Source organism: Canis lupus, chromosome 29, assembly GCF_011100685.1.
Source record: "Canis lupus familiaris isolate Mischka breed German Shepherd chromosome 29, alternate assembly UU_Cfam_GSD_1.0, whole genome shotgun sequence".
Lineage (NCBI taxonomy): Eukaryota > Metazoa > Chordata > Mammalia > Carnivora > Canidae > Canis > Canis lupus.
Genome location: NC_049250.1, coordinates 36645939 through 36672623, shown reverse-complemented (window position 1 = coordinate 36672623; position 26685 = coordinate 36645939). Strand labels below are relative to the sequence as shown.

At 40.8% G+C, this 26685-nt stretch overlaps 1 protein-coding gene across 2 annotated transcripts; it reads left to right on the top strand.

Moving 5' to 3' along the window:
* Positions 1 to 516: 516 nt before the first annotated feature.
* On the top strand, positions 517 to 25489 carry TMEM64 (transmembrane protein 64). 2 transcript variants are annotated; one of them, XM_038579718.1, is made up of 3 exons: positions 517 to 1305; positions 15475 to 15630; positions 21456 to 25489. In XM_038579718.1, exons 1-3 carry the CDS (start codon positions 517 to 519, stop codon positions 21645 to 21647), a joined length of 1137 nt encoding a protein of 378 aa, XP_038435646.1. In that variant the 3' UTR covers positions 21648 to 25489. The 2 variants fall into 2 exon arrangements, with proteins under 2 accessions (XP_038435646.1, XP_038435647.1); XM_038579719.1 differs by lacking the exon at positions 15475 to 15630.
* Positions 25490 to 26685: the final 1196 nt, after the last annotated feature.

The following is a 26685-nucleotide window of genomic DNA, read 5'->3' as shown; positions in this document are numbered from 1 at the left end:
CGGGGCAGGGGGAAGCGCGCGCCCGCCACGGGAGGGAGGCGGGGAGCGCGCCGGGCCCCCAGCCCTCCCCAGCCCGCCCCCGCCCGGCCCCCGCCCGGCCCCCGCCCGCGCTGCCCGCGTCCCTTCCCTTCCCGCCCCGCAGCAGCCCCGCCGCGCCGGGTCCCCGCGGCAGCCGCGGACGGTGCGTCAGGAGGGGCGGGGCCAGCAGTCGCCGCCGGCCCCGCCCCGCCCCCGCCGAGGCCCCGCCCCCCGCCGAGGCCCCGCCCCCTCCGGCCGAGAAGGGGCGGGGCCGGCCGGCGCAGGGTCCGGACTCGGAGGCGCTGCGGGCCGGGCGGTCGGTCGGTCGGTGGGTCGGTCTGCCCGCCCGCCGCGAGCCCTGGCCGCCGCCCCCCGCCCCCCGGCCCGGGGCGGACGCAGGGAGCCGAGGCAGGGCGTCCGGGGCGCCATGAGGGGCCGCCGCCCGGCCGGCGCCGCGGCGGAGGGGCTGGCGGGCTGAGCGCCCGCGGCGGCCGAGGCATGCGGGGCCCCGGCGGGCGGCTGCTGCAGGCGCTGCCCCGGCTCCTGCCGCCCGCGGTGCTCCCGGGGCTCCCGGGGGCGCGCGGGGCCGCGGGCGGCGGGCGGGGGCGGGGGCGGCGGGGGCGGGGCCGGGGGCGGGGCGGGGCGGGCGCGGCGGCGGCGGCGGCGGCGGCGGCCTCGGCCTCGGGCGTGCTGCTGGGCGCCTGCCTGGAGCGGCCCGGAGCGCCCGCGGCCTCGGAGCTGGCGGCGCCGGGCGGGGCCTCGGCGGGCGGCCCCGGGAGCGGCGGCGCGCTGGGCGGCGTGGCGGAGGCGAGGGGCTGGCGCTGCTGCTGCCCGGGCAGCACCTGTTGGTGCCGCAGCGCCGCGCTGGTGTGCGTGCTGGCCGCGCTGTGCTTCGCCTCGCTGGCGCTGGTCCGCCGCTACCTGCAGCACCTGCTGCTCTGGGCCGAGAGCCTCGACTCGCTGCTGGGCGTCCTGCTGTTCGTCGTGGGCTTCATCGTCGTGTCCTTCCCCTGCGGCTGGGGCTACATCGTGCTCAACGTGGCGGCCGGCTACCTGTACGGCTTCGTGCTGGGCATGGGGCTGATGGTGGTGGGCGTCCTCATCGGCACCTTCGTCGCGCACGTGGTGTGCAGGCGCCTGCTCGCCGCCTGGGTGGCCGCCAGGATCCAGAGCAGCGGCCGGCTGAGCGCCGTGGTCCGCGTGGTGGAGGGCGGGAGCGGCCTCAAGGTGGTGGCGCTGGCCAGGCTCACCCCCATACCTTTCGGGCTCCAGAACGCCGTGTTCTCGGTAAGTGCGGCCCCGCCCCCTGCGCGCCCCGAGACCCGCGCCCGAGACCCCCGGCGGGGCCTCCGCGGGAGACGCGCTGCGGGACGGCGGCCCCTCCCGGGCGCAGGGCAGTCTGGCTAACAGGCAGCTCCCCCCTCCGAGGGGGAGACGACTGAAAAATGCACATTTTACCCATTGGCCTTTTTTTTTTTTTTTTTTTTTTTTTTTCTGCAGCAGCTTTGGCTCCAGAGAGCAAAGGTTTCACACGCCTAGCTTTTTCCTCTTGCTTGCAAAAATGCATCCAGGAAAATTAAAAAAAGGCGTCCAGGGTTTTGACCCAAGTTTTTTTTTTTTTTTTCTTTTTTTTTCTTTTTTTTAACGACCCGCGGCTGAAGGAAGTGTTTGGGTAAACAGCGCAGGGAGTAGCTCCAGAGTCCGTATGACAGTCTCCCAAAATTTGTTAAGAGGTCCCTTCTTCATAAAGGAATTTGCTTTGGTAGAATGCAAAAGGGGAGATCCTCCTGCTTCTTTTTTTTTTTTTTTTCTTTTCTTTTTTTAAAGATTTATTTATTCAGGAGAGACACAGAAAGAGGGGGAAGCAGGCTCCTAAAATTTGTTAAGAGGTCTTTTCTTCATAAAGGAATTTGCTCTGATAGAATGCAAAAGGGGACATCCTCTTGCTTATTTTTTCTTTTGTTTTTTTTTTTAAAGATTTAATTTATTTCTGAGAGACACAGGTGGAGGGATGAGAAGCAGGCTCCCTGCAGGGACTCGATCCTGGGACCCTGGGGTCAGGCCCTGAGCCGCAGACAGACGCTCAACCACTGAGCCACCCAGGCGTCCCGCTTATTTTTCTTTGGAGGAACTTGGTTTTGAAATCACTAGGTAGGGGATACAACAAAATAGGACAGATAACCTTTTGCCTAGTAAGCATGTTTTTTTTTTTTTTTCTTTATACACCCCTTCTACACTTTTTTTTTTTTTTTTTTTTTTGCCTGGTATCCATATGTTCTGCTTATCCAACTTAGTTTTCTCTAGCTCGGTGCAACTGATTGAGGAATAGAAATACTGCTAGTGAGGAGACCATCTGACTGGAGGAAAAGAACCCAGTCTTGACAACTTCCTGACTTTGGAACGAACGCATCAGTGACTCTATGTCCCTGCTTTCCTCTTTCCTAAGGTGAAGGGATTGAGCTAGGTTACTGAGTTCCCCAAATTCAATGATTCATAGAGTTCATATAGTGATTTCCAGGAACTCAACCCTTCAGCTTGACTTAAATAATGTGTGTGGAAGTAAAGGGTTACAGCACTCAAAACTGTAGGAATAGATGTATTTTATACTATGGTAGTGATTCTGACACATTGTATTGTTTCGAAAATAAATTGTTAGTTTCTAGAAACTTCCTCATCTTGTTTTGTATTAATATTTCCAACCGCTGATTCCTAAAAGATAAAAATTGGTGTTTTTAGGAGTGTGGTATCCTTTTAAATATCTCCTGATTCATTATTTTGAATGATTTTTATCACCAATTGCTAGCGCACCAACATATTACTTTCACAAGCTGTAACCACCAGGTTAAGCAATTTCAATAAACTAGCAGTTTACCTAAAAAAGAAAGAAAGAAAGAAAGAAAAGGAAGGAAGGAAGGAAGGAAGGAAGGAAGGAAGAAAAGAAAGAAAGAAAGAAAGAAAGAAAGAAAGAAAGAAAGAAAGAAAGAAAGAGAAAGAAAGAATTCTAACCCTACCATTTTTGTGATGAAATCAAGAATTTTTTTTCTTAATTTTTAAATTCCTTTTGCAAATCTCATGTTGATTCTACTCAATAGCAATGACTGTAGAATGAGAGTCATGGAGGTGTGAAAAGAGATAGGGGTCTTTTTTCTTTTTGTAGAGAGGAAGTTTAGTGTTTTTGGTAGTTTGATATGTTTTTTGCCTTAAATTTTTCCCTTTTACAACAACTTATAGTATTAAGTATAAACATGAACTTTGACCCAACCTTGGATAATAATGGATCAAGTGTTCTAAGACTTTGGAAGAGGGTTGGGACTAAGGAGCGGTAAAGAGTTTCGTTCTGTTAGTTTGCCTTTTTTTTTTTTTTTTTTAGATTTTATTTATTTATTCATGAGAGACACAGGCAGGAGGAGAAGCAGGCTCCATGCAAGGAAGTCCGATGAGGGACTTGATCCCTGGTCCCCAGGGTCACGCCCTAGGCCGAAAACGGCGCTAAACCGCTGAGGCACCTGGGCTGCGCTCCTTGTGCTTTTTCTTGTTCACCTACTGTGTGCTTCCTATCCTAAGCTCTTCCCAAATGTCATTTCTAATCTTTAAATCATCCCTGCACAGTGTATTTATGAGTATAGTGTAGACTGTTGTTTAACAGTTTGGAGCACAGGACTGACTGCTCTGGAGTCCTACTGTCTGCACAGAACCTGTTGACCTTGGTCAAGTTGCTCATCCTCTTTGTGGTCAGTTCATTATTTGCAAAATGGGGAAACTAGTGGTTACTTACATCATAGGATTATTATTGGGACAATTACACAAGATAAATACATGCAGTAGAACCTAGCTTAACAAACACGTGTTGGTTTTTGTCACCATTACTATTTTTCTTACCCGAGGTCACTTGGGTACTAAGTAAATGCTAAGGTAAACCTATGCCCTATGGTTTGATGATAGGGGCCCAACCCATGGTTCCATTTCTTCACTGTATGTTTAGTAGCTACTGTAGTCCTGGGTATATAATGAGAACTAATATATTTGTTAATTAAAAATAAGACCATTTTGGGGTGTTTGGTTGGCTCAGTCAGTTAAACATCCAACTCTTGGTTTTGGCTCAGGTTCTGACCTCAGGGTCCTGGCCTTGAGCCCCATATCATCTTGCTCTGGACTCAGTGGAGAGTCTGCTTAAGGATTCTCTCTCCCCCTCACCTTCACCCTCTCTTCTCTCTCTCTCTCTCTCTCTTTCTCTCTCTCTCAAATAAATGAATAAAATCTTTAAATAAGATAGTTTTTTTTTAATATTTTAACATTACATGAATACAAAGAAGTTATACTTTGTGCTTGGGAATAACGTAAGGTAATTATGTAGTTGAAACTGCACTTGACAAGGGGTAACTCTTTTAAGTTGGTGCTGTGGGGTCAAGAGAAAAGAAGGAAAAAAATGGAAAACAGCCTCTTGCAATAGATATCATTGGCATAATTTTACTGTGAGAGAAACAGAGGCTCAGCCCTCCAGGGACTTTCTCAGGGTCACTCAACCACCAAGGGGGGAGCTTGAAACCAGGATGGGCTGATAAGGTTTGTCATACTGTTAAATTTTACTCATAGCCATAGCAGGGGGGATCGTAGAGCCGGGGGATATAGTCTGTTACATCTTGTTCATTTCTTAACTACCTGCTTTTTAGCGATGTCTTGTCTTGTCTTTTCTTTTCTTTTCTTTTCTTCTTTTCTTTTCTTTTTTCTTTTTTCTTTTTTCTTCTTTTTTCTCTTTTTCTTTTTTCTTTTTCTTTTCTTTCTTTTTTCTTTTCTTTCTTCTCTTTCCTTTCTTTTCTTTCTCTTCTTTCTCTTCTTTCTTTTCTTTCTTTTTTTTTTTTATTAGCTCTTTCAACCAAAACAGTTTACTGAGTTCTCCCAGGGTATGTGGGTGAAAAGAAAGCTTAGTGTAGGCTGATTCTTACTTTATTATTTTTTTAAAAGATTTTATTCATGAGAGACGCAGAGAGAGCCAGAGGGAGAAGCGGGCTCCCGGCTTGGGGACTCGATCCCAGGACCCCGGGATCACGCCCTGAGCCGAAGGCAGAGGCTCAACCACTGAGCCACCCAGGCGGCCCAGGCTGATACTTATTTTAGTCTGACTTTCTGAACTTGTGCCCTCTCTGGCTTCATTCCATCTTCGTTCTATCTCCAAACTCTCTACCCCTACCCCTCTGCCTGCCCACAGCTCCCCACTTTCCGGGCATGGCTCTCTTGTCTTCTTTCCTTCCTGTCTTTTAAAAAAAAATCCTCCCCCTCCCACCCCTTTCTCCTCTATTCCAGCTAAAAGTCATTTTCTTAATGCTCGTGATTAAAGAAATTAATCTGAGCTTACCTTAAAGAGGAAGTAAGATGTAGTGGTCACGAGAGGCATAGGCTTTGGAAACAGTCCTGGACTGGCCCATGCTGAGTTATGAGGGGGCAGTAAGCTGGTGCAGTGAAGGCTTTAGGTGTTTGCCCGGCACACAGGCAATTCTCAGTCACTGTTAGCAGTTATTAGTGGTGAGGGTAGTGGTATTTACACTTTAGACCCAGGAACTGGATCGTAAAGGTTAGTATATAGAAGAAGGGAGGGATCTCTCCTTTGCTTTGTGACTATTACGGACTGTATTGCTTTGCTTTTTCCACGCGTGCTAAAGAGGGATAAGGAAGCTGACACTCTCCACTTTTGAAACTACTGAAGTAAGAAAAACATACATATACTTTATAGTAGCAGTTATTAGATCAAAAGAAATGTAATTTCCCAGGTACCTATTGAAATTTTTTCCTTTTTTAAAAAAACACTTTTTTTTGGGGGGGGGGGAGCTGGGAAATATTTAAAGCTCCCACCTCCCCCGCTTTTAATGTAATCTTGTATCTGTAGTTATTACCGCCTATAAAGACAGATTTATAGGCATATAGTTTCTGTGTGTGTCCCTATTGTTCTGACCTGGACACATGTCTCGGATGAGCATTTCTTACAGCTGCAGTCAGGACAGGTTAAATTATGCTGTAGTAAAAACCCCTAAATCTCCATGGGTTAAAACGTAAAGGTTTACTTACCTGTGGACACAGAATCAGGTTCAGCTTGGTTTGGGGAAGGGGCAGGGAATCTTTGCTCTGGGTCACTTGTCAGCCAGGCTGACAGAACCATCATCTTTCACTTCGTTACTGTGACATGGTGAATTGCACACTGGTTTTTCAAGCTTTCATCTGGAAATAATCTCACTTTTTACTGGCCTGAACAAGTTACCTGGCCAGCAAGCGGTAACTTCAAAGAGCTAGGCATGTGCCAGGAAGGAGCTAGGACTGGGGTGTTTGGTGGCAGTCTCCATGACTCTGTCACTTGATTATCTCCCTTCTCTCTCTCTCATCCCCCACAACTAATCATTGGCTGAGTCCTATGGATCTTAACCTCCTGAAAACTTCTATTTGACCTGCTACCATTACTCTGTTTCAGGCATCTCTGCCTCCTACCTGGTCTCCTTGCCTTTGGACCAAGAATTTCCAACTTTTCTCTCTCTCCAGAAAGATCTTTCTAAAATGCAAATCTTTTTTTTTTTTTTTTAAAGATTTTATTTACTCATAAGACACACACAGAGAGGTAGAGACATAGACAGAGGGAGGAGCAGGCTCTTTTCAGGAAGCCCGATGCAGGACTCGATCCCAGGACCCCGGAATCAGTCCTGAGCCAAAGGCAGATGCTCAACTGCTGAGTCACCCAGGCATCCCCTAAAATGCAAATCTGATCTTGTTGCTCTCCATTGGGAAACTCTCTGGTGGGTTTTCTCTTCCCCTAAGGATAAATTCCAAACCCTCATAGCATACATACCTCTCTCCCGTGTCTTGCCTTTCCTCAATTACTAAGTGCTCTTTGATGTGTTAACTTCTTTAATACTCAGCATTCTAGGAGGTAGACGTGATATTTCTGATTCAAACAGCAAACCTGTCTGTAGCTTTGAAACGTCAGGTTTTCCTTTTTCCTTTCCTTTTCCTTAGAAGAAACTTGTCTGTAAAGTTGGAAAATAAAAACATTCACAGGAATAACATCCCAGTTATTATTCCAAACATCCTACATGTAGTGAGCATGAGAGTAGTCTCTTAAGATCTGCTCTCAGATGCCCCTTTGGAGACATCTGGACTTTCTGTAGTTTTTTTTTTTTTTTTTTTAAGATTTTATTTATTTATTCATGAGTGACACAGAAAGGAGGCAGAGACACAGGCAGAGGGAGAAGCAGACTCCTTGCAGGGAGCCCGATGTGGGGCTGCAGGCGGCACTAAACCACTGCGCCACCAGGGCTGCCCCTTTCTGTAGTTTAAGTTGCCTTCTGTGAAATGTCGGTTTTAATCCAAAAAGTATCATGTGATAATTGGTTGACATGGGTAACAGAATTCATAATGGTACTTGCAGCTTCCAGAGGGGAGATCCTAAAAATAGTCTCTGTCTCTTTTTTTTACTTTGGTCATGGAAAAGCTTAAAAAAGTCAAAGATCTGATAGGTTCCTTTCCTTAAATAATTCCCCATGGGAAATTTTGTATCCATCATCATTTAATCTTTGAAACCTAAAATAAAAACATGAAGCATACCATGAAAGATTGTCTTATTCATAGGTTGTATAGATTTACATATGTGATACCCCTTAATCATCACAGCAGGTCTTCGAGGAGCTATCCATGACTAAGAGGAAGTTACTTAGAGGACTGGTTATCACTTGAAATCAGACTTGGTTCTGACATTTACTGTGACATCTTGAGCAAGTTATGGTTGCTCTTTTAAGCCATACTTTCTGTTGGAACATGTGTTTAATGATACCTGCTACGTGATGTGACGAATACATAGTTGACTGATTATTTAACATTTCCTCCTTTCCATCCTCTGCATTCCAAAGAGAGGACATCAGAACTCAGATTTTTTTTTTCTTTTGTAACTTAACAAATATTCGTATTACACTGAAGTGTCAGGCGCTGTTCTAACACGCGCACGTTACTTGCTTGACACTCCTTTCAACTCTAAGCCTCATTTTACCACTAAGACTACTGAGGCACAAGGTGGCAAAGTAACCCAGGAGCACGCAGTTAGTAAACGGTATAGAAACGAACTTACCCACGGTTCTGCTGTTGGTCCAAGAAGAGCTGAATTTCTCAGAGATTTCCTGATTCCAGGTGCAGAACACTTGCCCTACAGCCCAACACATAAATGTAAGGTGGACCTCCTATGTGTCAGGCTCTGGGCAAGGCTCTATACAGTTGAATTAGACATTATCCCAGGACTTTAGAGCAGGGGTCGACAAACTGTGGTCCCTGGCTGGGTCCACCATCTGATTTTGTATGTCACCCAAACCAAAAGGTTTTTTTCATCTTTAAATGATTGGGAAAAAAATGTCAAAAGAAGAATATTGTGTGCACGGTACATGAAATTCAAATTTCAGTGCCTTTAAGTAGCATTATTGGACTACAGCCATGCTCATTCATGTTTGTACTGGTTGTGCCTCATTTTAAGCTAAAACGGCAGAGTTGCAGCAGAGACTCCATGGCCTACAAAGCCTAAAATATTTCTTACCTGGCACTTGATAGAAAAAGTGTGCATTAGAGCTTCAGCAGTGACTGTAATAAAACAACCATTAAGCCTGGGCCCCTGCATCTGTAGGACGAGGCCCTTAAGCTCTCCTGTATATCTTACTTACCTTTGCATTTAAGAAAATTATCTTTTTAAAAACAAAAGCAATAAGTACCTGGGTACTGGGAGTAGAAGGCAAACAAAGTAGAAATGAGTAAATTTAAAAGTACAAGACCTGGCCCCATCACCCTGGCTCACTTCTCAGTGAAATCATTTTAAAGAATTATGTGTTAGCAAACTGTTAATCACTTATTTTTGTGGGTCCATAATTGGTTAAAAACAGCAACAGAAAGATCTTCTGTTGGTTTTGGGAGGGCAAGGAGCTGTGAAACCGGGGTACGAACTAAATGACAGCGAAAGGTAATTAAAGATGAACTTGAAGCAAATAGAACTAATGTATTTTCCTCACCTTTGCACTGAGTAGTCAAGAAAAAAAAGAGTTTTAGTAATTTAGGTCACAGTTGAAATTAATTTTACAAGTAAATAAAAGTTTTGGACTGGCTCGTGATTGTAAGACCACAATTATGGTAAAGTCTTAGCCTCGTGGACTTTTGGGGACCTATAGTTCTGTCTCAGTTCCTCTGTGACTTTGGTGAAGTCATTTAATGACTGGCCCCGTCTTCTTATTCGTAAAGAAAGAGGTTAGACAAGGTCTCATAGTTTGCTCTTAAGAAGGCAGATGTTCTGAGCAACAATTTAACATGCCTCCTTCTTTTAACAGTTTGGCAGTAGTATGTTTTATAAAAATGTTTTCTCATCTTAAATTCTTATTCTGTATTATATTTATGACCATAGACTCAGATGCAGATGATGGGTCATGATACTTGTCACCGTTCCAGCATTATCTAATGATCCTTTCTTCTCACTGTTAATACTGATTCACTGCAGTATTTGTTTAGCAGTGTTCATTGTAAAAATTGAGAAGTATGGCTAAGTACAGAGAAGAAAACAATCATTAAGATTTTGGCGTTTATTTTTGTAGACTTTGCATTAATGAATGCCTGTGCTTTCCTTTTATGACATGGGGAGTGATTCTTGTGACCTTTTACTGGATGTAATGAACATTTTGGTCATTAAGTGTGGTACAGAATGACTCAAAATGGACACTGTCAGCTATGGTTTTCTGTCTTTGTATCTTTATCCCTGCTGAGAGCTGGGTCTTAGATATAGAGGCATTAGATAAATTTTTGCTGGATGAGTAAAAATAATAAGCCTGTGTCGTTTTTCAGCTCTACCAATAAGATCTTTTAAATGTATGTTCCAGAAAGTATATGCAGTGAAACGTGTGTGTGTGTGTTTTTGTTTTTTTTTTTTTTTTTTTTTCGGGGAAAGGGTTAGTGTGTGTGTGTGTGTATTAGTCAGATTCTCAAATGGATCAGTGACTCCTAAAATATTTACGAACCATTAAAAGCAGTTCCTAATTTAGGTACATTGAACTAATGAAAAGGTCTGTATGTATGAAGGTGGCCTCTGAATTGTAGGTAGACCTACTGACCTAACCATCTTTGTCCGTAGAAGCCTATACATTGAAGGCCTCTTCAGCTGTTAGAGTGGGGTCTCTCAGAACCCATGCCTTGTTTTTGTTTTTTTTTTTTTTCTTTCCAGTAGCAAGACTTTCCCCAGTACTTTCACAGTTGCTGCTTAACAAGAGGGTCTCAAGCTTGACATTAGGTTGACCTCGGAGGTTACTGGAAATGCCTCTAGTACTCATTCAGTACTCACTTAATAAGTAACTGGTAGGTACCCAACCTGTACCCACTGCTATTCTAGATGCTAGAGTCATAGCAGCAAATAAGGCAAAGTTCATCTCAAATCCTTTAGAGTGCTTGCAGTCTAGGAGATCAATAACATTCCTAGGTATGGTATGGCATAAATTTTGCTGATAATTTTCATTTATGACATTATTTCCTTTTGAGGGGTTGGGGGAAGGTGTTTTCGGTTTTTGGACAACTAATTGCAAGTGGACTTTCTGTCCTAACGTCTTTATAAACAGGAATTATGAGAAGTCTCCATGTTTATAAGTAGTTTTGATGTTACAGTCCACATCCGATGAATATTGGTACGTTTAGCACCTAATACATAGTAGGCATCGTGCTAGAGGCTAAAGACAGAATGAAGAACAAGACAGGTCCCTTTCTTGACAGAACTAGTAGCCTGGAGAAAGGGCGAAGGGCAAACAGATGGTGAAATCTTCTGTCACTCTCTAGTGTGAAGGGGATGGGGAGGGTCTAGTGTCCTATCAGAGAACTTGAGAACTATTCTTAACACAGGCCTGGGAGCTCAGGGAAGGTTTGCTAGAGACATCCATGACTGAGCAGTGAAATATGGTTGAGGTTGAGGACCAGGACTTTTGCCCAAGTAAGAGGAGTGGGAGGAAAGATAGAAGTTTCCTTGTCAGAAGGAACAGTGTACAAGGGCCCAGAAGGAAAAGCGAGCAAGGAGTGTTCTAAGAACAAGAGAATTTTGATGTGCCTGGAACATAATGTGATGTGAAACAGGAGATCATCAGAGTCTGGGGCGTCAAGCACGTTGCCTGCTGAAGTGAACCCCAACCTTACTCTGATGGCAGTGGGAAAGGATTAATGCAGGACTAGATTTGCATTTTTAAAAGATTTCTTCAGGATTTAGCATAGGTGGTGAGTGGTGGGGAGGTCTCCCTGTGGGAACTAGAGAGGAGAGACTGAATAGGGATAGAACAGACAGTAGGTAGGTTTTTTAGGGATTTAGCAAGTGGACGGACAAGATGGGCAGGAGGGAGGAATGAGCCTGTCACTGACTTCTGAGGTGTCTGGCTAGAGGGACTGTGATTGGGGACAGAGGGGGAGAGGTATCTTGGGGAGGGAAGGAAAAGGAAGGGTGAATAAGTTCATGGTTTTTTTTTTTTTTCATGTTTTTTTTTTCTTATACTGGTGGTGAAGTTTTTATATTTCTGGAGGTGAAAACCACCGGTGACCCTCAAACGACACAGGGTCGACCCCCACCCCGCCCCTGCTCAGTCACAGATCTACATATAACTTCTGACTCCCCGAAAACTTAACTACAAATAGCCTACTGTTGGCCGGAAGCCCTAGGAAGCCTTAGGGACAGCTTAAGGAGTCGATTCACAGATATTTTGTCTGTTACTACATACAGGTAATGTATTATCTACTGTATTCGTATAGTGGAGTGTGCTAGAGAAAAGAAACTCGTACAGAAGAGCAGTACAGTCACAGTACTGGACTGTATTTCCTGGAAGAGGTCCGCGTATACATAGTTGTAGTTGCCATTTGCAACTGTTTGTGAAATATCGATAGTATTTTGAGGATATATATACAGTAAGACACACAGTTTGTCAAATAAATAGTAATTAGATGAAAAGATGAAACCATATTCGTTTTCGTTTCCTTTGACCATTCCTTTCTTAAAATTATTTTGGGGGTTTACGATTTTTTTCTATATATTATAAGACATGTTTTTAATTGGAATTTACCTTCATTGCAACTTTCTCGATTAAACAGCATCCTTGGGACACCTGGGTGGCTCAGTGGTTTGGCGCCTGCCTTCGGCCCAGGGTGTGATCCTGGAGACCCCGGGATCGAGTCCCACGTCAGGCTCCCTGCATGGGGCCTGCTTCTCCCTCTGCCTGTGTCTCTGCCTCTCTCTCTCTCTCTCTCTCTCTCTCTCTCAATCTGCGTCTCTTGTGAATAAATAAAAAGTATTAAAAAAAAAAACAGCATCCTTATTGTATAAGCCAAGAAAATTCAGGAAAGCATACTTTGCTGAAACTAAGATTCGCAGAACTGTGGGTAAAATTCGAGCTCTCCTGAACACAGATCACCTTTATATTCTTCATTAGATCCATGTCAAGATATTCAGTGTAAAAATTATATAGTTTCTGGGATCCCTGGGTGGCGCAGCGGTTTGGCGCCTGCCTTTGGCCCAGGGCGCGATCCTGGAGACCCGGGATCGAATCCCACGTCGGGCTCCCGGTGCATGGAGCCTGCTTCTCCCTCTGCCTGTGTCTCTGCCTCTCTCTCTCTCTCTGTGACTATCATAAATAAATAAAAAAATTAAAAAAAATAAATAAATAAATAAATAAATAAATAAATAAATAAAAATTATATAGTTTCTTAGTGGATTCACTTAAAGCCAGTAAAGCCATTGCATAAATATTTGGAAACTGAGGAAGCGGGGAGGGGGGGGGGAGCTTTCTGGGGGGAGCTATACTTTGTGCTGTGCCTGAGGGGCAGCAGTCCCCACTTCCAGGAGCATCTGAGTGATCCATCTGAAGATAGAGGTTTTCTTACTCTCAGCCCCAAACATCAGTCAGCTCTTGCTCTTTAGAGTTAAGCATTTTTCTTTTCTTTTTTTCTTCTTTCTTTCCCCCTCCCCCTCTCAGATGGGCTCTCTGTTTTCATGATCTCTTTGGTATAAGGTCATGGTCTACATTAACCCTTACTGGCCCAGAGAAACAAATCACACCTCTAAGCAAAGCACAGTACCTTCGGGAATAAGAACGCAGGTGCCTCTGCGGTGCTTTTGGAGGATTAAAAGCATCCTTTTTAAACTCTTCCTGGAGTTTTAATGATCACAGAAGCGGAGCCACAGGATAACAATGACATCCCCGTTTGAGATTTATGTTCTTCAAAGAATGGAGCTGGATGCCCATCCTGAATAGGATATGAGCTTAGAGGAAATGCTGGAATAATTTGCAATCTGTTCATCTCAACGAAGTCAGTAAACAGTCGAAAAATGTGTGTGTCTGTGTGTTGCCGTACTGGTTAAATTATTTGACACTCCAGCAGAACTCGAGAATGATTAGCCAAAATCCGTTTTTTACTCTCTTTAGACATACAGCTTTTCAGAAGGGACATATATATAAACAGTGACCCCTGCTTTTTCCCCAGGATGAGGTTTTTGTCATAAAAGGTTTGGCAGGAAAAAAAATAATAATTAAAAAAAAAATAAAAGGCTTGGCGATATTTGATTTCTGCTTTGGACAAAGGTCTTGTTAAAGAGTTGAGTTGCAGGCTTGTTTCCCGCTTAGGAGATGTGCTTAACATCGCCTTTTGGGTATTACTGACTTCACATCTGAATGTCAGTTTTATGTTTTCCTTAGAGAAACTTCATCACATTTAAAGACTATGGACTGAAGCTTTGCATTCTGATATTTTGCAACTTAAATACTTAAAGACAACTTCCAAAACATGTAATGTTCTATTATTAACTGCAATATCATGACTTTTGTGATTCATCGTTTTGCCGTGTGTTCCCATTTTATACATTTGGCGTGTTCGTTCTGTAGGAAGGTCTCTGTTGCTGTAGGTACCCCAAACTGACAGGAGCCTCTCTTCACCTCGTTGTTTGACGAGGCTCTCCGGTGCTCTTCTCCTGGATACAGACTCGTTTCCCTTTTCACCTGCAGGCCCCTAACAAGTGTCACCCCAAGTACTTGCCTTGTATAGGGTTCCCTTGCGTGTGCTCTGTAAACTACCCAAACCCCACTGCCAACCGCACTGATACATCCTGTACCTTCCGTGCCACGTTGTCCTTGCTCATTCTCAGAACACCTTAGCTTCCCCCTCCCACCTGTCTCTGCCTGCCAAACCATGTTTTGTTTTCAGAGTCCATTTCAAATGCCTCTTCTTCCACATGGTTGCCCTCTGGCCCCTATTCCTGCAGCTAAAATTAATCCCTGTTTACCCTTTAAGATCCTTCTCCAGAATCCCTTATCACCTATTTTTAGGTAGTTGATGTGTCTTTGCCAGTGTGTAAATCCTTTGAGGTAGGAGTCGCATCTTCCTTTCTGTCTCTCGCAGGCACCTGCCAGAACATCTTGGCCTGGGCAGCATGGAGTCAGTAATTATTTAGTTAAATTGTTAACCAGTCACTGTAGTGTTCTTTCCAAACCAGCAATGGTGGATCTCCAGCTAATCATCTGAGTAGAGATGAATGTAGCTTTATTGAAAGTAGGAATTACACATTCATTAGATTGGGTTAGATTGTAGTTAGAGTAACTGTACGTCACTCTTTTAAAATACCAGATCTTGGGGCACCTGGGCAGCTCAGTGGCTGAGCATCTGCCTTTGGCTTAGGCTGTGATCCCGGATTCTGGGATCCAGTCCCGCATCAGGCTGCCTCCCTCTCAGAGTCTCTCATGAATAAATAAATAAATTTTTTTTTTAATTTTTTAAATTTATTTATGATAGTCACAGAGAGAGAGAGAGAGAGGCAGAGACGTAGGCAGAGGGAGCAGCAGGCTCCATGCACAGGGAGCCCGACGTGGGATTCGATCCCGGGGCGCCACCCTGGGATCCCTAAATAAAATCTTAAAAAAAAAAAAAAACCTACAACAACAAACATCTTAATATTAGCAAAAAGAAAAAAAGTTTGGTAAAGTGGTCGATAACCTCCTTACATACTAGTAAACCGAGGGGGGGATATAGAAAAGTTATTCACCAAATTAATAACACTAGTAACAACAATAACACAACATTCTTATCCAGGAATGTTTCTATAATTACTCAAAATCTTTTACCTTCTCTTGCTAAAGTTTGATGGTTTTATTTATATTATACATTTCTTATTCGTGTACCTCTAAAACTTGTGTTGTTTTATATTACACTCTGACCAAGGAAACCCATAAAGAAATGCAAGTAGGAAGATGTATATTTAATACTAATACCAAAATAAAAATAATATCCATATAAACTAGAATGCATAGGATAGAGTCACGAAATACCATTTTTACTCCCTCAAATTAGGAAAGACCAAAATTTGGTACTTTTAAGTTGGTACAAAGTTTTATGTAAATGGAAATCTGACTTGATAATGAATCAATCTGCTTTAATCTGCTCTTCTAGATTACTGATCTCTCCTTACCCAACTATCTGATGGCATCTTCGGTTGGACTGCTCCCTACTCAGCTTCTGAATTCTTACTTGGGTACCACCCTGCGGACGATGGAAGATGTCATTGCAGAACAGAGTGTTAGTGGATATTTTGTTTTTTGTTTACAGGTGAGTTTGAGGCCAAAGGTCTTTTTTATTTTGATTTTTTTTTTTTAATTTTCTTTTTGTATGGCATTGCTGATTTAAGCCTAATGTATTTCATTGAAAATAATTTAGGAGGATTTTTCCCTTTTTATATCTTTTTTTGTTCTCTTTCAATTATACTTTATATTTTGACATTTACATTTTAATTGTGTGGATATATGGAAGTTTATTAAACTGAATTGAAACTTATTAAAAATTCTTGGGCAGCCCAGGTGGCTCAGCGGTTTAGCATCGCCTTCAGCCCAGAGTGTGATCCTGGAGACTTGGGATCGAGTCCCACGTCGGGCTCCCTGCAGGGAGGCCTGCTTCTCCCTCTGCCTGTGTGTCTGCGTCTCTCTCTGTGTCTCTCATGAATAAATAAATAAAATCTTTAAAAAACAAATAAAAATAAACAAAAATTCTTTAAATAAAAAAGAGATTGAGAAAAATAAGGTTCTTTTTTCAGTGATTTTCAAAGTTCTCATTCTTTTTTGAGTTTTTGTGAAGTGTTGTTAATACTATCTGAAGATAATTTTAGTGAGATTTGGTAAAGTTGGGTTTTTATCTTACCTTTTCTTCAAATTATTAAACTCTGCAATTGGTAATTTTAAAAGAGTATTATACTGGCAATGGAAATTTTTTTCTAGTACAATTTGATGTAGAACAAATTTTTTTTTTTAAGAAAGTATTGCTTTATTCCATTCCATTCCAAATTCAAATAAGATTTGTGTAATGGACTGGTACAAATTGACATGCAAATTATAGTATACCTACAATTACAAGATTGATAAAAAATTCTGCTATGTAGGCATATTTACTCAGTTCCTTTAAGTTGCAACAGGAAGAGTTTAAAAAATCCATTTCTTTAGTCGTGTTACATGTCCTTTCCTGAGATTTACCAAAATATGAAATCACCATAACTTTTGATGATTTAGCAATACGTTGATAGTAGCTTTTACTGAGAGCTTTATATGCTGTATATTTAAGCTCATTTAATCCCTACCCAAAGGCTAGGAGGTATGTACTTTTATTATCTCCAGCCAATTGTGTACATTTCTTCCCAACTCCTCCTGACATCAGCAGTGGTAACTTGAAATTGATCGTGGCAGGAGTATTTAGACCATGGAAAATGGCAGGTGCTCCAAATCAAGATTCCTATCTCATCTCCAAGAGCTAGTTTATTGGCACACCAGTGGAGAGTAATTTGTCTAAAGTCACAGCTGCAAGGGGTAGAATCACGATATGAACCAAGGCATTTGACTCTGTAAACTATACTCATAATGAGGACTGTCGTTTACTGAGTGGATAACACTGAGGTAGCCAACATCTTATTGGTCCCTTAACTTGATAGTTTTAAGTTTTATTCTTAAACGTACGATATCATATTGGAAATTTAGTGTTAGCAGTATTCTCAACTTTTCAGGTACTATATTGTATTAAAATCACTGGTAAAGCCAGAGTTGATTTTCTTTCTGTTTTTGAGTACAGGTTCAGTAAACAGAGTAAACCCAGGAATATTTACATTGAACTATAAATAAAGCTTATCAACTAAATGGCTAGTTTTAGGAAAAATTTTGTAATATTTTTTTAAAATTTATTTATGATAGTCACAGAGAGAGAGAGAGAGAGAGAGAGAGGCAGAGACGTAGGCAGAGGGAGAAGTAGGCTCCATGCACCAGGAGCCCGATGTGGGATTTGATCCCGGATCTCCAGGATCGCGCCCTAGGCCAAAGGCAGGTGCCAAACCGCTGCGCCACCCAGGGATCCCGAGTAATATTTTTGACATTCAGGGAATCCCTTTTTTTTTTTTTTTTTTTTACTTTTTTTATACAAAGTTTATATATATATATACACACACACACGCACACACACATAAAGAACCTAAATCTAGGTTTAGAGTTTTTATTATAGTTGATTTATTTTTATTAATGTAGTAGGTTAATGACATCCTAAACTTTTTATGCATTATATCTACATGGTAATTTATGTTTATAATTATCCTGAGGTACTATAACAGTCTAACATACACTGCATTCTCAGATTTTTTTCAGTATAAATTTAAGTACCTTTTATGTTTTTCTAGTTTCCTGAAAATGAATAATCCATTTGAAGTATCTTTTCCCCTTTACATTATGTTTGAATAATTAGAACTTGTTATTTTCAGTAGGTTTCATACGATTTTTACTACTTGATACTTTATATTTCTATGCATCTTAGTGAATCATTCAACTGTAATTGGTAGAATTATACTAAAACAAAATAGTTCACATGCTTGTCAGAAGTGTTTCTAAAAATATAGGACCTTCTTTTTTTCCCCATCAAGTTCTTACCCCTTTGAGCTGACAAATTTAAGCTTAGTATACAAGATGGGAGAAAAAGAGCAAATATTTCTTAACCCAGACATCTGTGAAAAACAACAGTAACTACCACAACAACAAAAGGTAAAGTTGTATTTATGCCTCAGTTTTATTTATTGATGTTACTTATAGCCTCGCCTCGTATATTTCAGAAGGGGTTTAATTCAGCTTACAAAAGATACACAGGAGAATAAAACAGGAGGGCATATAAGTCCTCTTGAAGAGGGAAGTACATAGGAGAAAAGGGTGAAGCTTAGGTTAAAGTTAGTAGAGTAAAAAAAAATAAAATAATAAAGTTAGTAGAGTAAGTGTATTCATGAGGTTTCTCATATTTTACTAGAAAGCCACAAATTTGCCTCTGAGCTTTATAGCCACCTAAATAGAATCCAGTATTGTAAAATTAAGCAATACAAAATAGATCCAACTTGGATTCTGTGATCTCTCAATTCCGTTACTCTTCTCCATGCCCTATATTTTTCTGTGTACCCACCAGCCAAAACCCTGGATGAATCCAAGTTTTGATATGCTTTGCACCTGTTGTTTTCAGGAAGTCATACAACCAGATTGGTAATATTTAATTCATTGTCACAAACCTTCTGCTGGTTTCTCAACATTACCCCATTTCCCAACTGTTTCCTTTGTCTTCCCACTCCCTCATTTCCTTAATGACTATTGCAAACCTATCTCAGCTCCTCACAATTTTGACTCCTTTATCCCCATTTTTCCTCGTCAGTCTCAACAGATCACCTCCTTTGCCTACCAGAAAAATCAGAAGCCTTCAAATGAGAAAACCTTTAATTTTCGTCTAAGAAACCCACTAATAATCTTCTGTTCTGCTCAGGCTCTCAGCTTGCTCTCCACTTGACAGTGGAAGAGATAGATGCCTTTGTGTAGAAGGATTGTCCTTTTACTTATGTTTGATTCTCTTGTTTTTAAAACAAGTTTTTTTGTTTTTTGTTTTTTACATTTTACTACGGTGGTGGCGTGTTGGTAAAAAAAAAAAAAAATCAGTACAAATTGCTGGGCCCTCTGTCTAGAAGGGCATCTGGGGAAAATCCCATGTAAAGATGTAGCCAGTGTACGCTCACTAGGAACCTGAAAAAAAATTTTCTGCTAGATCTGAGCGTACTTGATGTGGCTGTCATGTCATTGTTAACTTTGTTGAAATCAGATGTACTTTCCAGTTCTCTTCTGGCTTGATCTCTTAGCAACCTAAGATTCTGTTAACCATGCCCTTTTATTAAAAAAACCTTTTTTAAACACTTTTAAAACTTTTTAAACCTTTTTAAAACACTTTCTTCCCGGGATCCCTGGGTGGCTCAGTGGTTTAGTGCCTGCCTTTGGCCTAGGGCATAATCCTGGAGACCCGGGATCAAATCCCGCATCAGGCTCCCTGCATAGAGCCTGCTTCGCCCTCTGCCTGTGTCTCTGCCTCTCTCTCTCTCTCTGTCTATCATGAATAAATAAATTTTTTAAAAAACTTAAAAAAAAAAAAACACTTTCTTCCCTTAGCTACTTAGAATTTTTTTTTTCCTGCTTACCTGGTTCATTTATCAGCATCTCTTCCTCTTTTCACCCCAAAATTGGTGTTCCTTTCTGTTCTTACTCTGAAAACTTTCCTTTTTGGCAAATCCTGTTACTGTGGTGGCTGCTATCATGTTTATTTGTGTAAGGACTACCTTAATACAAGAGCTCAGCCTTCTTTCCATAGCTTTGGACCCATTCCCTGAACGGTTTGGGTATCTGTTAGGCACCTCAAATGCAGCATGTCTGAGGCAGAGCTTAGCATCTCATCTATACCCTTCCTAAATTGTTTCTAACATCTTTTCCATGTCTTTTCATGGCATCACCATAACACTGATAAGTATCAAATCCTTGGGTTTTCAGAAAGCAGATCTTGTTTTTTTTAAAGAGAACTAACCTGTTAGAGAACAAACAGAAGATTTGAAGGCCCACCTTTAAAATACCTAATTTGCTCAGAATTATATTGAGGAATGGATACCCACTTACTAGTGCCCCCCCCCCAACGAGTTCCAAATTCCCCTCTTGGAACCCCGCCCCCCCCCCCCCCCCCCCCCCGTGTGCTCTGCCTCTATCCTTCTCCCACTACCCTCAGTGCTTTCCCACAAAAACTATTAAAATTATGAGCATGTTTAATTGAAACAGTGTTATATTTTAGGGTCACTATGGTTAGAGCAGCCTTTGAAACTTACTGGGTCATTAAACATCACCTGTTCTAATAACCTTGTTGCACTGAGAATATTTGCTCCAAACTCTGAAGAACTGATTTACAAATGAAGTTTTGGAATAAGTACCATTTAGAAGATATGTACTGCCTAAACATTGTGATGAACATAGAATGTTAAAGCACATTAACACATAAAGAGGAGAATGGGTGACGGGCACTGGGGGTTATTCTGTATGTTAGTAAATTGAACACCAATAAAAAATTAAAAAAATTAAAAAAAAACACATAAAGAGGAATCACAACTTCCTATTGGACAGTGGGAGAAGCACACATAGTGATGTGAAATCATATCACTAGTTGAGTGGCTAAACCTAGACCAGCACCTGACTTTCATTTCAGTGCTTTTTCTAGTATCCCTTTGACTCGCCTTTTTTTTTTTTTTTTATCACCATGTTTCCCTTTATTTTTGTTTTTTCCCTAAGCACAATTTCATGTTCACGATCTCTTGTCAATTTCTTTTGAAGTTTATTGGCATTTCATTTTTTAAAAGTGGTTCTTAGGGATCCCTGGGTGGCGCAGTGGTTTAGCGCCTGCCTTTGGCCCAGGGCGCGATCCTGGAGACCCGGGATCGAATCCCACGTCAGGCTCCCGGTACATGGAGCCTGCTTCTCCCTCTGCCTGTGTCTCTGCCTCTCTCTCTCTCTCTGTGACTATCATAAATAAATAAAAATTAAAAAAATTAAAATAAAAAAATAAAGTGGTTCTTAATATTTTAAGTTTTGGCTGCACGAAGGTAGTTCATGTGCATATGGTAGTGCTTCTCTCTAAATGGACTTAGGAATACCTATGGACATTTATAGTCATGCAAGATATGATATTACATTAATTACATGAATAAAATTCAGCCAGCAGACCTCTGTTGTAGACATTTTTTTTTTTCCTTGAAAGAAGCTTTTTGGTACAAAGAGGCAAGTTTGATTTGTATCAAGCAAACATTTATATAGATTAAAAGGGATGTATATGCTTGCCTTGGGTTAACCTGATACCCTATGTCGGTCACTTATATGTTGTAGCCTCTACTCCCAGTAGAAGCAGCAGAGGAAAGCATAAATGGCAATGGTGATAACCTATTTAAAATTCTTACCTGACCATATTTGAGTAGCGTCCTGCTTGAAACATTTCTAATCCAAATTTATTGGGTTTATTCCTCCCTCTTTTTTCTGTGTAAAATATTATTAACTTTAATGTTTTGTTTTTATTCACAGATTATTATAAGCATAGGCCTCATGTTTTATGTAGTTCATCGAGCTCAAGTGGAATTGAATGCAGCTATTGTAGCTTGTGAAATGGAACTGAAAACCTCTCTGGTTAAAGGCAATCAACCAAATACCAGTGGCTCTTCATTCTACAACAAGAGGACCCTAACATTTTCTGGAGGTGGAATCAATATTGTATGACTCTAATGAAATGTATGATTGTCAAGAGCTAGTGTGCTGTCCAAGGTCTAGTGGTCACCTTACTCTAGTGGGCAGAGACAAGTTCTAATTGTATTACGGCACAAACAAAACTGACTAGTTTTTAAATTGCACAATTTTTTTAAAGGAAGATCATTTTCTGGATATGTAAGTGTAAATGTAGATGCAAATATGGGCTGCACCTCTTGATCATTTATTATGCCCTCAATGGCCTATAGGTCTGCACTTTAGTGTTTTTTTAATTGTTTTCTTTCTGGGTACTTATGAACAGAGAAATAACCCAAATATTTTTCTGCCTAGTGTCTTTATTTATAAAGTCCATGAATATTAGTTGTAAGCATCTTCCCTACTTAAAATGATGAGTAAAAGTATATACTTTTAAATGTATGATATTATTTAGATGTTCTTTGTCCTTTTCAGAAAATGTAGTGGTTTTTTTGTTTTGCTTTTTGTTTTAAATGGGACCACTTTGCTTCCATTTTCCAGACTAAGTTAGAAATAGACATTAACTTTTGGTTGAATGTATTTTTGCAAGCATCATTGCAGGGCCATTTACACCTATTCACACAAGCTTAAATCCTACATTGTGGGACTGAAGTGCTCTTAAGATACTTTTTAATTTTCACTGTGTAATATGCAAAGCAAAAGGGAAATCATTTAATGGGTGGTGGCTCAAATTAGAACCCATGTTCTAACTTCATTTCATCGGCTTTACTCTCCTTAGATCTTTCATCAAAGGGCTGTCCCATTGCAGTCTTACTAAAAAGTTTTAGTAAAATAAACTTCTTTTTCTTTTTATATTCATCATTAGGCTTTGAGATAAAGATTTTTTCCTTTAAAATGATGGGCTTACCATCATTGAAGATGTCACTCAGGTGGCCTTGTTTGATCAAATCGCCTTTTTAAAAAAACCAAGCTTTAAAATCATGTTTATAAGTCCACTGAATTACATATATGTCCCCATAGTCTTCAGCTTTAAAACTATAACGTTAATACCCAAATTTGTATTATTTGCCCTACAATAAGGTAGGTTTATTTGATTTGTTTTTTGGTACTTGTTTTTCTCTGATAAGACTCAGGAATTCTGAAATGTGAAATTAAGTCTCAATTCTTTCTCTTGTAGCATGAATTGAGTGTATTTATTAGTAGCACTTAGGACTATAGCATACAATAATTTGGCATATGATTAATATGACCTATGTATTACTCATATATCACCTTGTTTTTAAAATGGTTTAATTGTGAACTTGATTCATTTTTTTACAACCCAGATTATAGATACAAATGCAAATTTTCCGGTTGGTATCTCTTTTTTTTTTTGCCATGAAAATTCCACCTTATCAGAGACCTCCCATTTGCCTTTTCTTTTCTTTTTCTTTTTTTTTTTTTTTAAGATTTTATTTATTTATTCATGAGACACACACAGTGAGAGAGAGGCAGAGACACAGGCAGAGGGAGAAGCAAGCTCCACGCAGGGATCCCAATGCGGGACTCGATCCCGGGGCTCCAGGATCACTACTTGGGCCAAAGGCAGGCGCTGAACCGCTGAGCCACCCAGGGATCCCCCATTTGCCTTTTATTAGGGTAAAACCTTTGCCCTGATTTATTAAAGTGCAAAAGAATTCTTTGGAAGCAGAGTATTCTAGTCTTCTGCTAGAGACACATTGCACTCGATAATTTTAACGCGTAAGTTTTTTGCTTGATTGCAGTTATAATTGTTTTCCTTTCCTTCATCATGTATAACTTTTCTCACCTTTGGGTCACAGTGAAGTTCACTGATATGTCCACATCAAGAAGAACTCAGTGCACCTGATCCGAGAGTCTACAGTAGTTAATTGGCCTCCAAATCCTTCTTTCTTTCATTGATAGAAAAAAAAAAATAAGATATTAGAATATTCTTATTCTTTTTTTTATCCTAATTATTTTTATTTTTAAAAGTAACTTTAGTTTAATAATCTCAATGAACAATATGCTTGATTTATTCTTCTTTGCCTAACCTTGACAATATTTTTCTTGTGCTTCTTGTTTGTTGGTTAGTTTTTGTTAGAGGAATCATTTAAGATCATTCCTTTCAGACTTGTGTTACACTTCATGTATTTTGAAGTGCATTTATTTACTTAGCATTTTGTAACTTGAATAATTTCACCAAATAAATACCTTTTGGTAGTTTGTAATGAGTTCTTCCAATTATTGCATTTTGCTTCATACTTAAATATATAAAAGGTAGAAGAGAAATAATTTTTCCATATGCTGCCAATTATAATTTTATATAATAAAATCATCCATTTTTACTTAAAATAGTATGGATTTACTATTTCTAAATTACTAATGTAAAGCTGCAGTTTTCCTTTTCTTGATTATTTCTGGCCTCCAGGTAAACAGCAACCTATTATATTCATGTTATTTGATAGCTGAATTTGGTTACTGGGTATTGGATGTGCTCTCTATAAATTTTATGAAGCATTGCCATGCCTTATTCACCCCATCTTTAACCTTGCATCCCAGATTTATGGCAGTAACAGATTTTACAGGTTCCTTTTATGTTGCCCAAATAATGCCTCCCGTTATAGAGTGTGTATTTGTAAAATAAAATGTTTTTATTTTGCAGTATGAAGTTGTTTTATGCACATTTTAAAAAGCATACAACATACCTAATTTCTAAATCTGATGAAAGATACATTCCATTTTTAACTCTTTTGGGCCTTTTCCTTAGTTTCCATATATTTTGGTTTATTGTTAAATGTTTTTGTTTACTCTGCCAAATTTTGTCATGTAAATTGTTTTTAAAGAGCACATCTTTTTAAAACGTGTACATAATTTACTAAGTGCTTTCACGTCCATTTTCATTTGATCATCTGATTTGTGAAATAACTTGAAATCTGTACCCTTTGGTTTATGAAAATAATAGAACCAGATCTCTGTCATTAGAACATGTGTTTTGAGTTTGTGTTCAAAAGTGACTGTGTGGATTTATCCAGAGCCAGCCATACTCGTTTTATGTACCTCGTAACCAACTGCAAACCTTCCTAAGATGACTTTGCTTTGATAGGGTCAGATATGACTCTAAAGTTTTATTTCTCTCCTTGAGAGGCTAAGTTCAGTAGTTTCTCTTACTTATCCTTGCTGTCACTGAGCTAAGTGGTACAGCTTCCAGCAAGTCCCAGCAGTTCTGTGTGTGTTAAATGTGCGACGCTGATTTGGACTGTTCCTGGGGAAGGTGCTATGTATGGCTTACTTATGTCAAAATTTGTGGGACTAGCTTTAGAATGCTTGAGAAAGTAGCTAGGTTATCTGCCAGGGTGATACGGGCCAGTCTTTAGATGCATGGTAAATCCATGCTATTCAAAAGCAAGTGGCATTCGCAGAGAAAAAGAAAGGTTCATGAGGACCTCAGGAACAGTGATACTGGCCTAGGTTGATGACTTCAGTGATGGAATTTTGTTTCGGAGGCCCCTCACTTATCAGAACAATAGCTAAAATAACACTCTCTGGTTTTTAGATTGGACATTGCTGATTTCTATTACAATAAGCTATATAGGATATAATTCTTTTAAAGCTCATCTCTTTTTAAAAGCCTTTAAAGAAGGGAGAGGAATCACCTGTGTCCACAGAATATTTGAAACTCAGGAGTTCTAATAACTTTGCATATTGAACATGAACTGTTAATTACACAACTAAATTATAACTTGGTACTTCTAAATTGCTGAGTGATTGCTGCAAACTATTTTCTACGATACCAGAAGATTTAAAATAGATAATTCGAAGGGTGATAATTGATATCCCAGATCACTTGTGTGCCTGAGAAAATAAAAGGTGATATTTTATTTTCCTTCTTTCTTCTCATTCTTTCCCTCTATAATTTAGTGGACTGTATCCACAGGAAGGAGCAGTTTAGGAGGAAGGGAGGGTGGAATGGATGGAATGGTGGTAACTGACCCTAGATGGAGGATGGTTATGGCTACGGCTCTAGCAGAGGCCCTGTGGAGAAATGATTCTGATCTCTAACATTGGCACTTGCTTTTCCAGTTTGGTTCTTCTAATACCCCTAAGTCATGAAATGCTACCCGCCTGTCGAAAAAGTCCTCAGTCCTTTGTCCCAGGCTGCAGTAATGTTTACGATGCCTTCATAATACTGAAGGACTTTCACCAATGTAACTTCCCTTTGATCTCTACCCTCCTTCCATAACTTTCCTTGAGGGCATATTTTGCTGTCATAACACTTTCATCTCAGCACCTAGAATAATACCTGTCCTTGATTATTTGCAGCAGGTCCCATACTGCCATGTGTACATTTTTTTTGGCCATTTATGGTCAAAATGGCTTGTTAGAACACAAAATAGGCCCAAGGCGGGGATACCACATGTCACAGACTGCTTTCAACCAGAGAGGTGCCTGTGGAGCACTCATTGGGTAAGCGCGTGTGGCAGTGCGTGTGCTCATTACCCAAGATCGTTCAGTACTTTCTGCCGTGCTCGCCCTCCTGGGTTGAGCTGCCTGTCAGCACTCATTGTGGGGAGAACAGTAGTAGTACACTGTATTAGGAGTTCGGTATTGAACATCTTCAGGATGCACGCCATGCACGGCGGCACTAACATAGCATATGTGTGTAGGGTAAATGTAACCACTCTGCCATGTTTCGACAGAGTTGATTATCCAAACAATCATTACTAGCTGATATCGCAGTCCTAAAAATGACTAATATTCTGTAGGCTAATTTGTGGGTGGAAGGCTTAAAAAAAATCACAGAGACGTGGAATAGAAAAAAATGAGTAGAATTGCACTGAACCAAAAAAGAGTAATTTGAAAATCATAAATTCTTACAGTAGGTATACAATTAGAGTGGTTGGTTTTTTGTTTTTTTGGGTTAAGATTTTATTTATTGTCTTTAGGGATAAGGTGGAGATAGCGGGAGAGCAAGAGGGAGCATGAGCAGGGGGGAGCAGAAGAGGGAGAAGGACAAGCAGACTCTGTGTGGAGCACAGAGCCCCAACCAGGGCTCAATCCCAGGTCATGACCTGAG

Excerpts from the sequence above, each read along its gene's own strand:
- TMEM64 (XM_038579718.1), top strand. The coding sequence starts at position 517 with ATGCGGGGCCCCGGCGGGCGGCTGCTGCAGGCGCTGCCCCGGCTCCTG. Across the intron at positions 1,306-15,474 it reads TCCAGAACGCCGTGTTCTCG|ATTACTGATCTCTCCTTACC; the intron begins GTAAGTGCGGCC and ends CTGCTCTTCTAG. Across the intron at positions 15,631-21,455 it reads ATTTTGTTTTTTGTTTACAG|ATTATTATAAGCATAGGCCT; the intron begins GTGAGTTTGAGG and ends TTTTATTCACAG.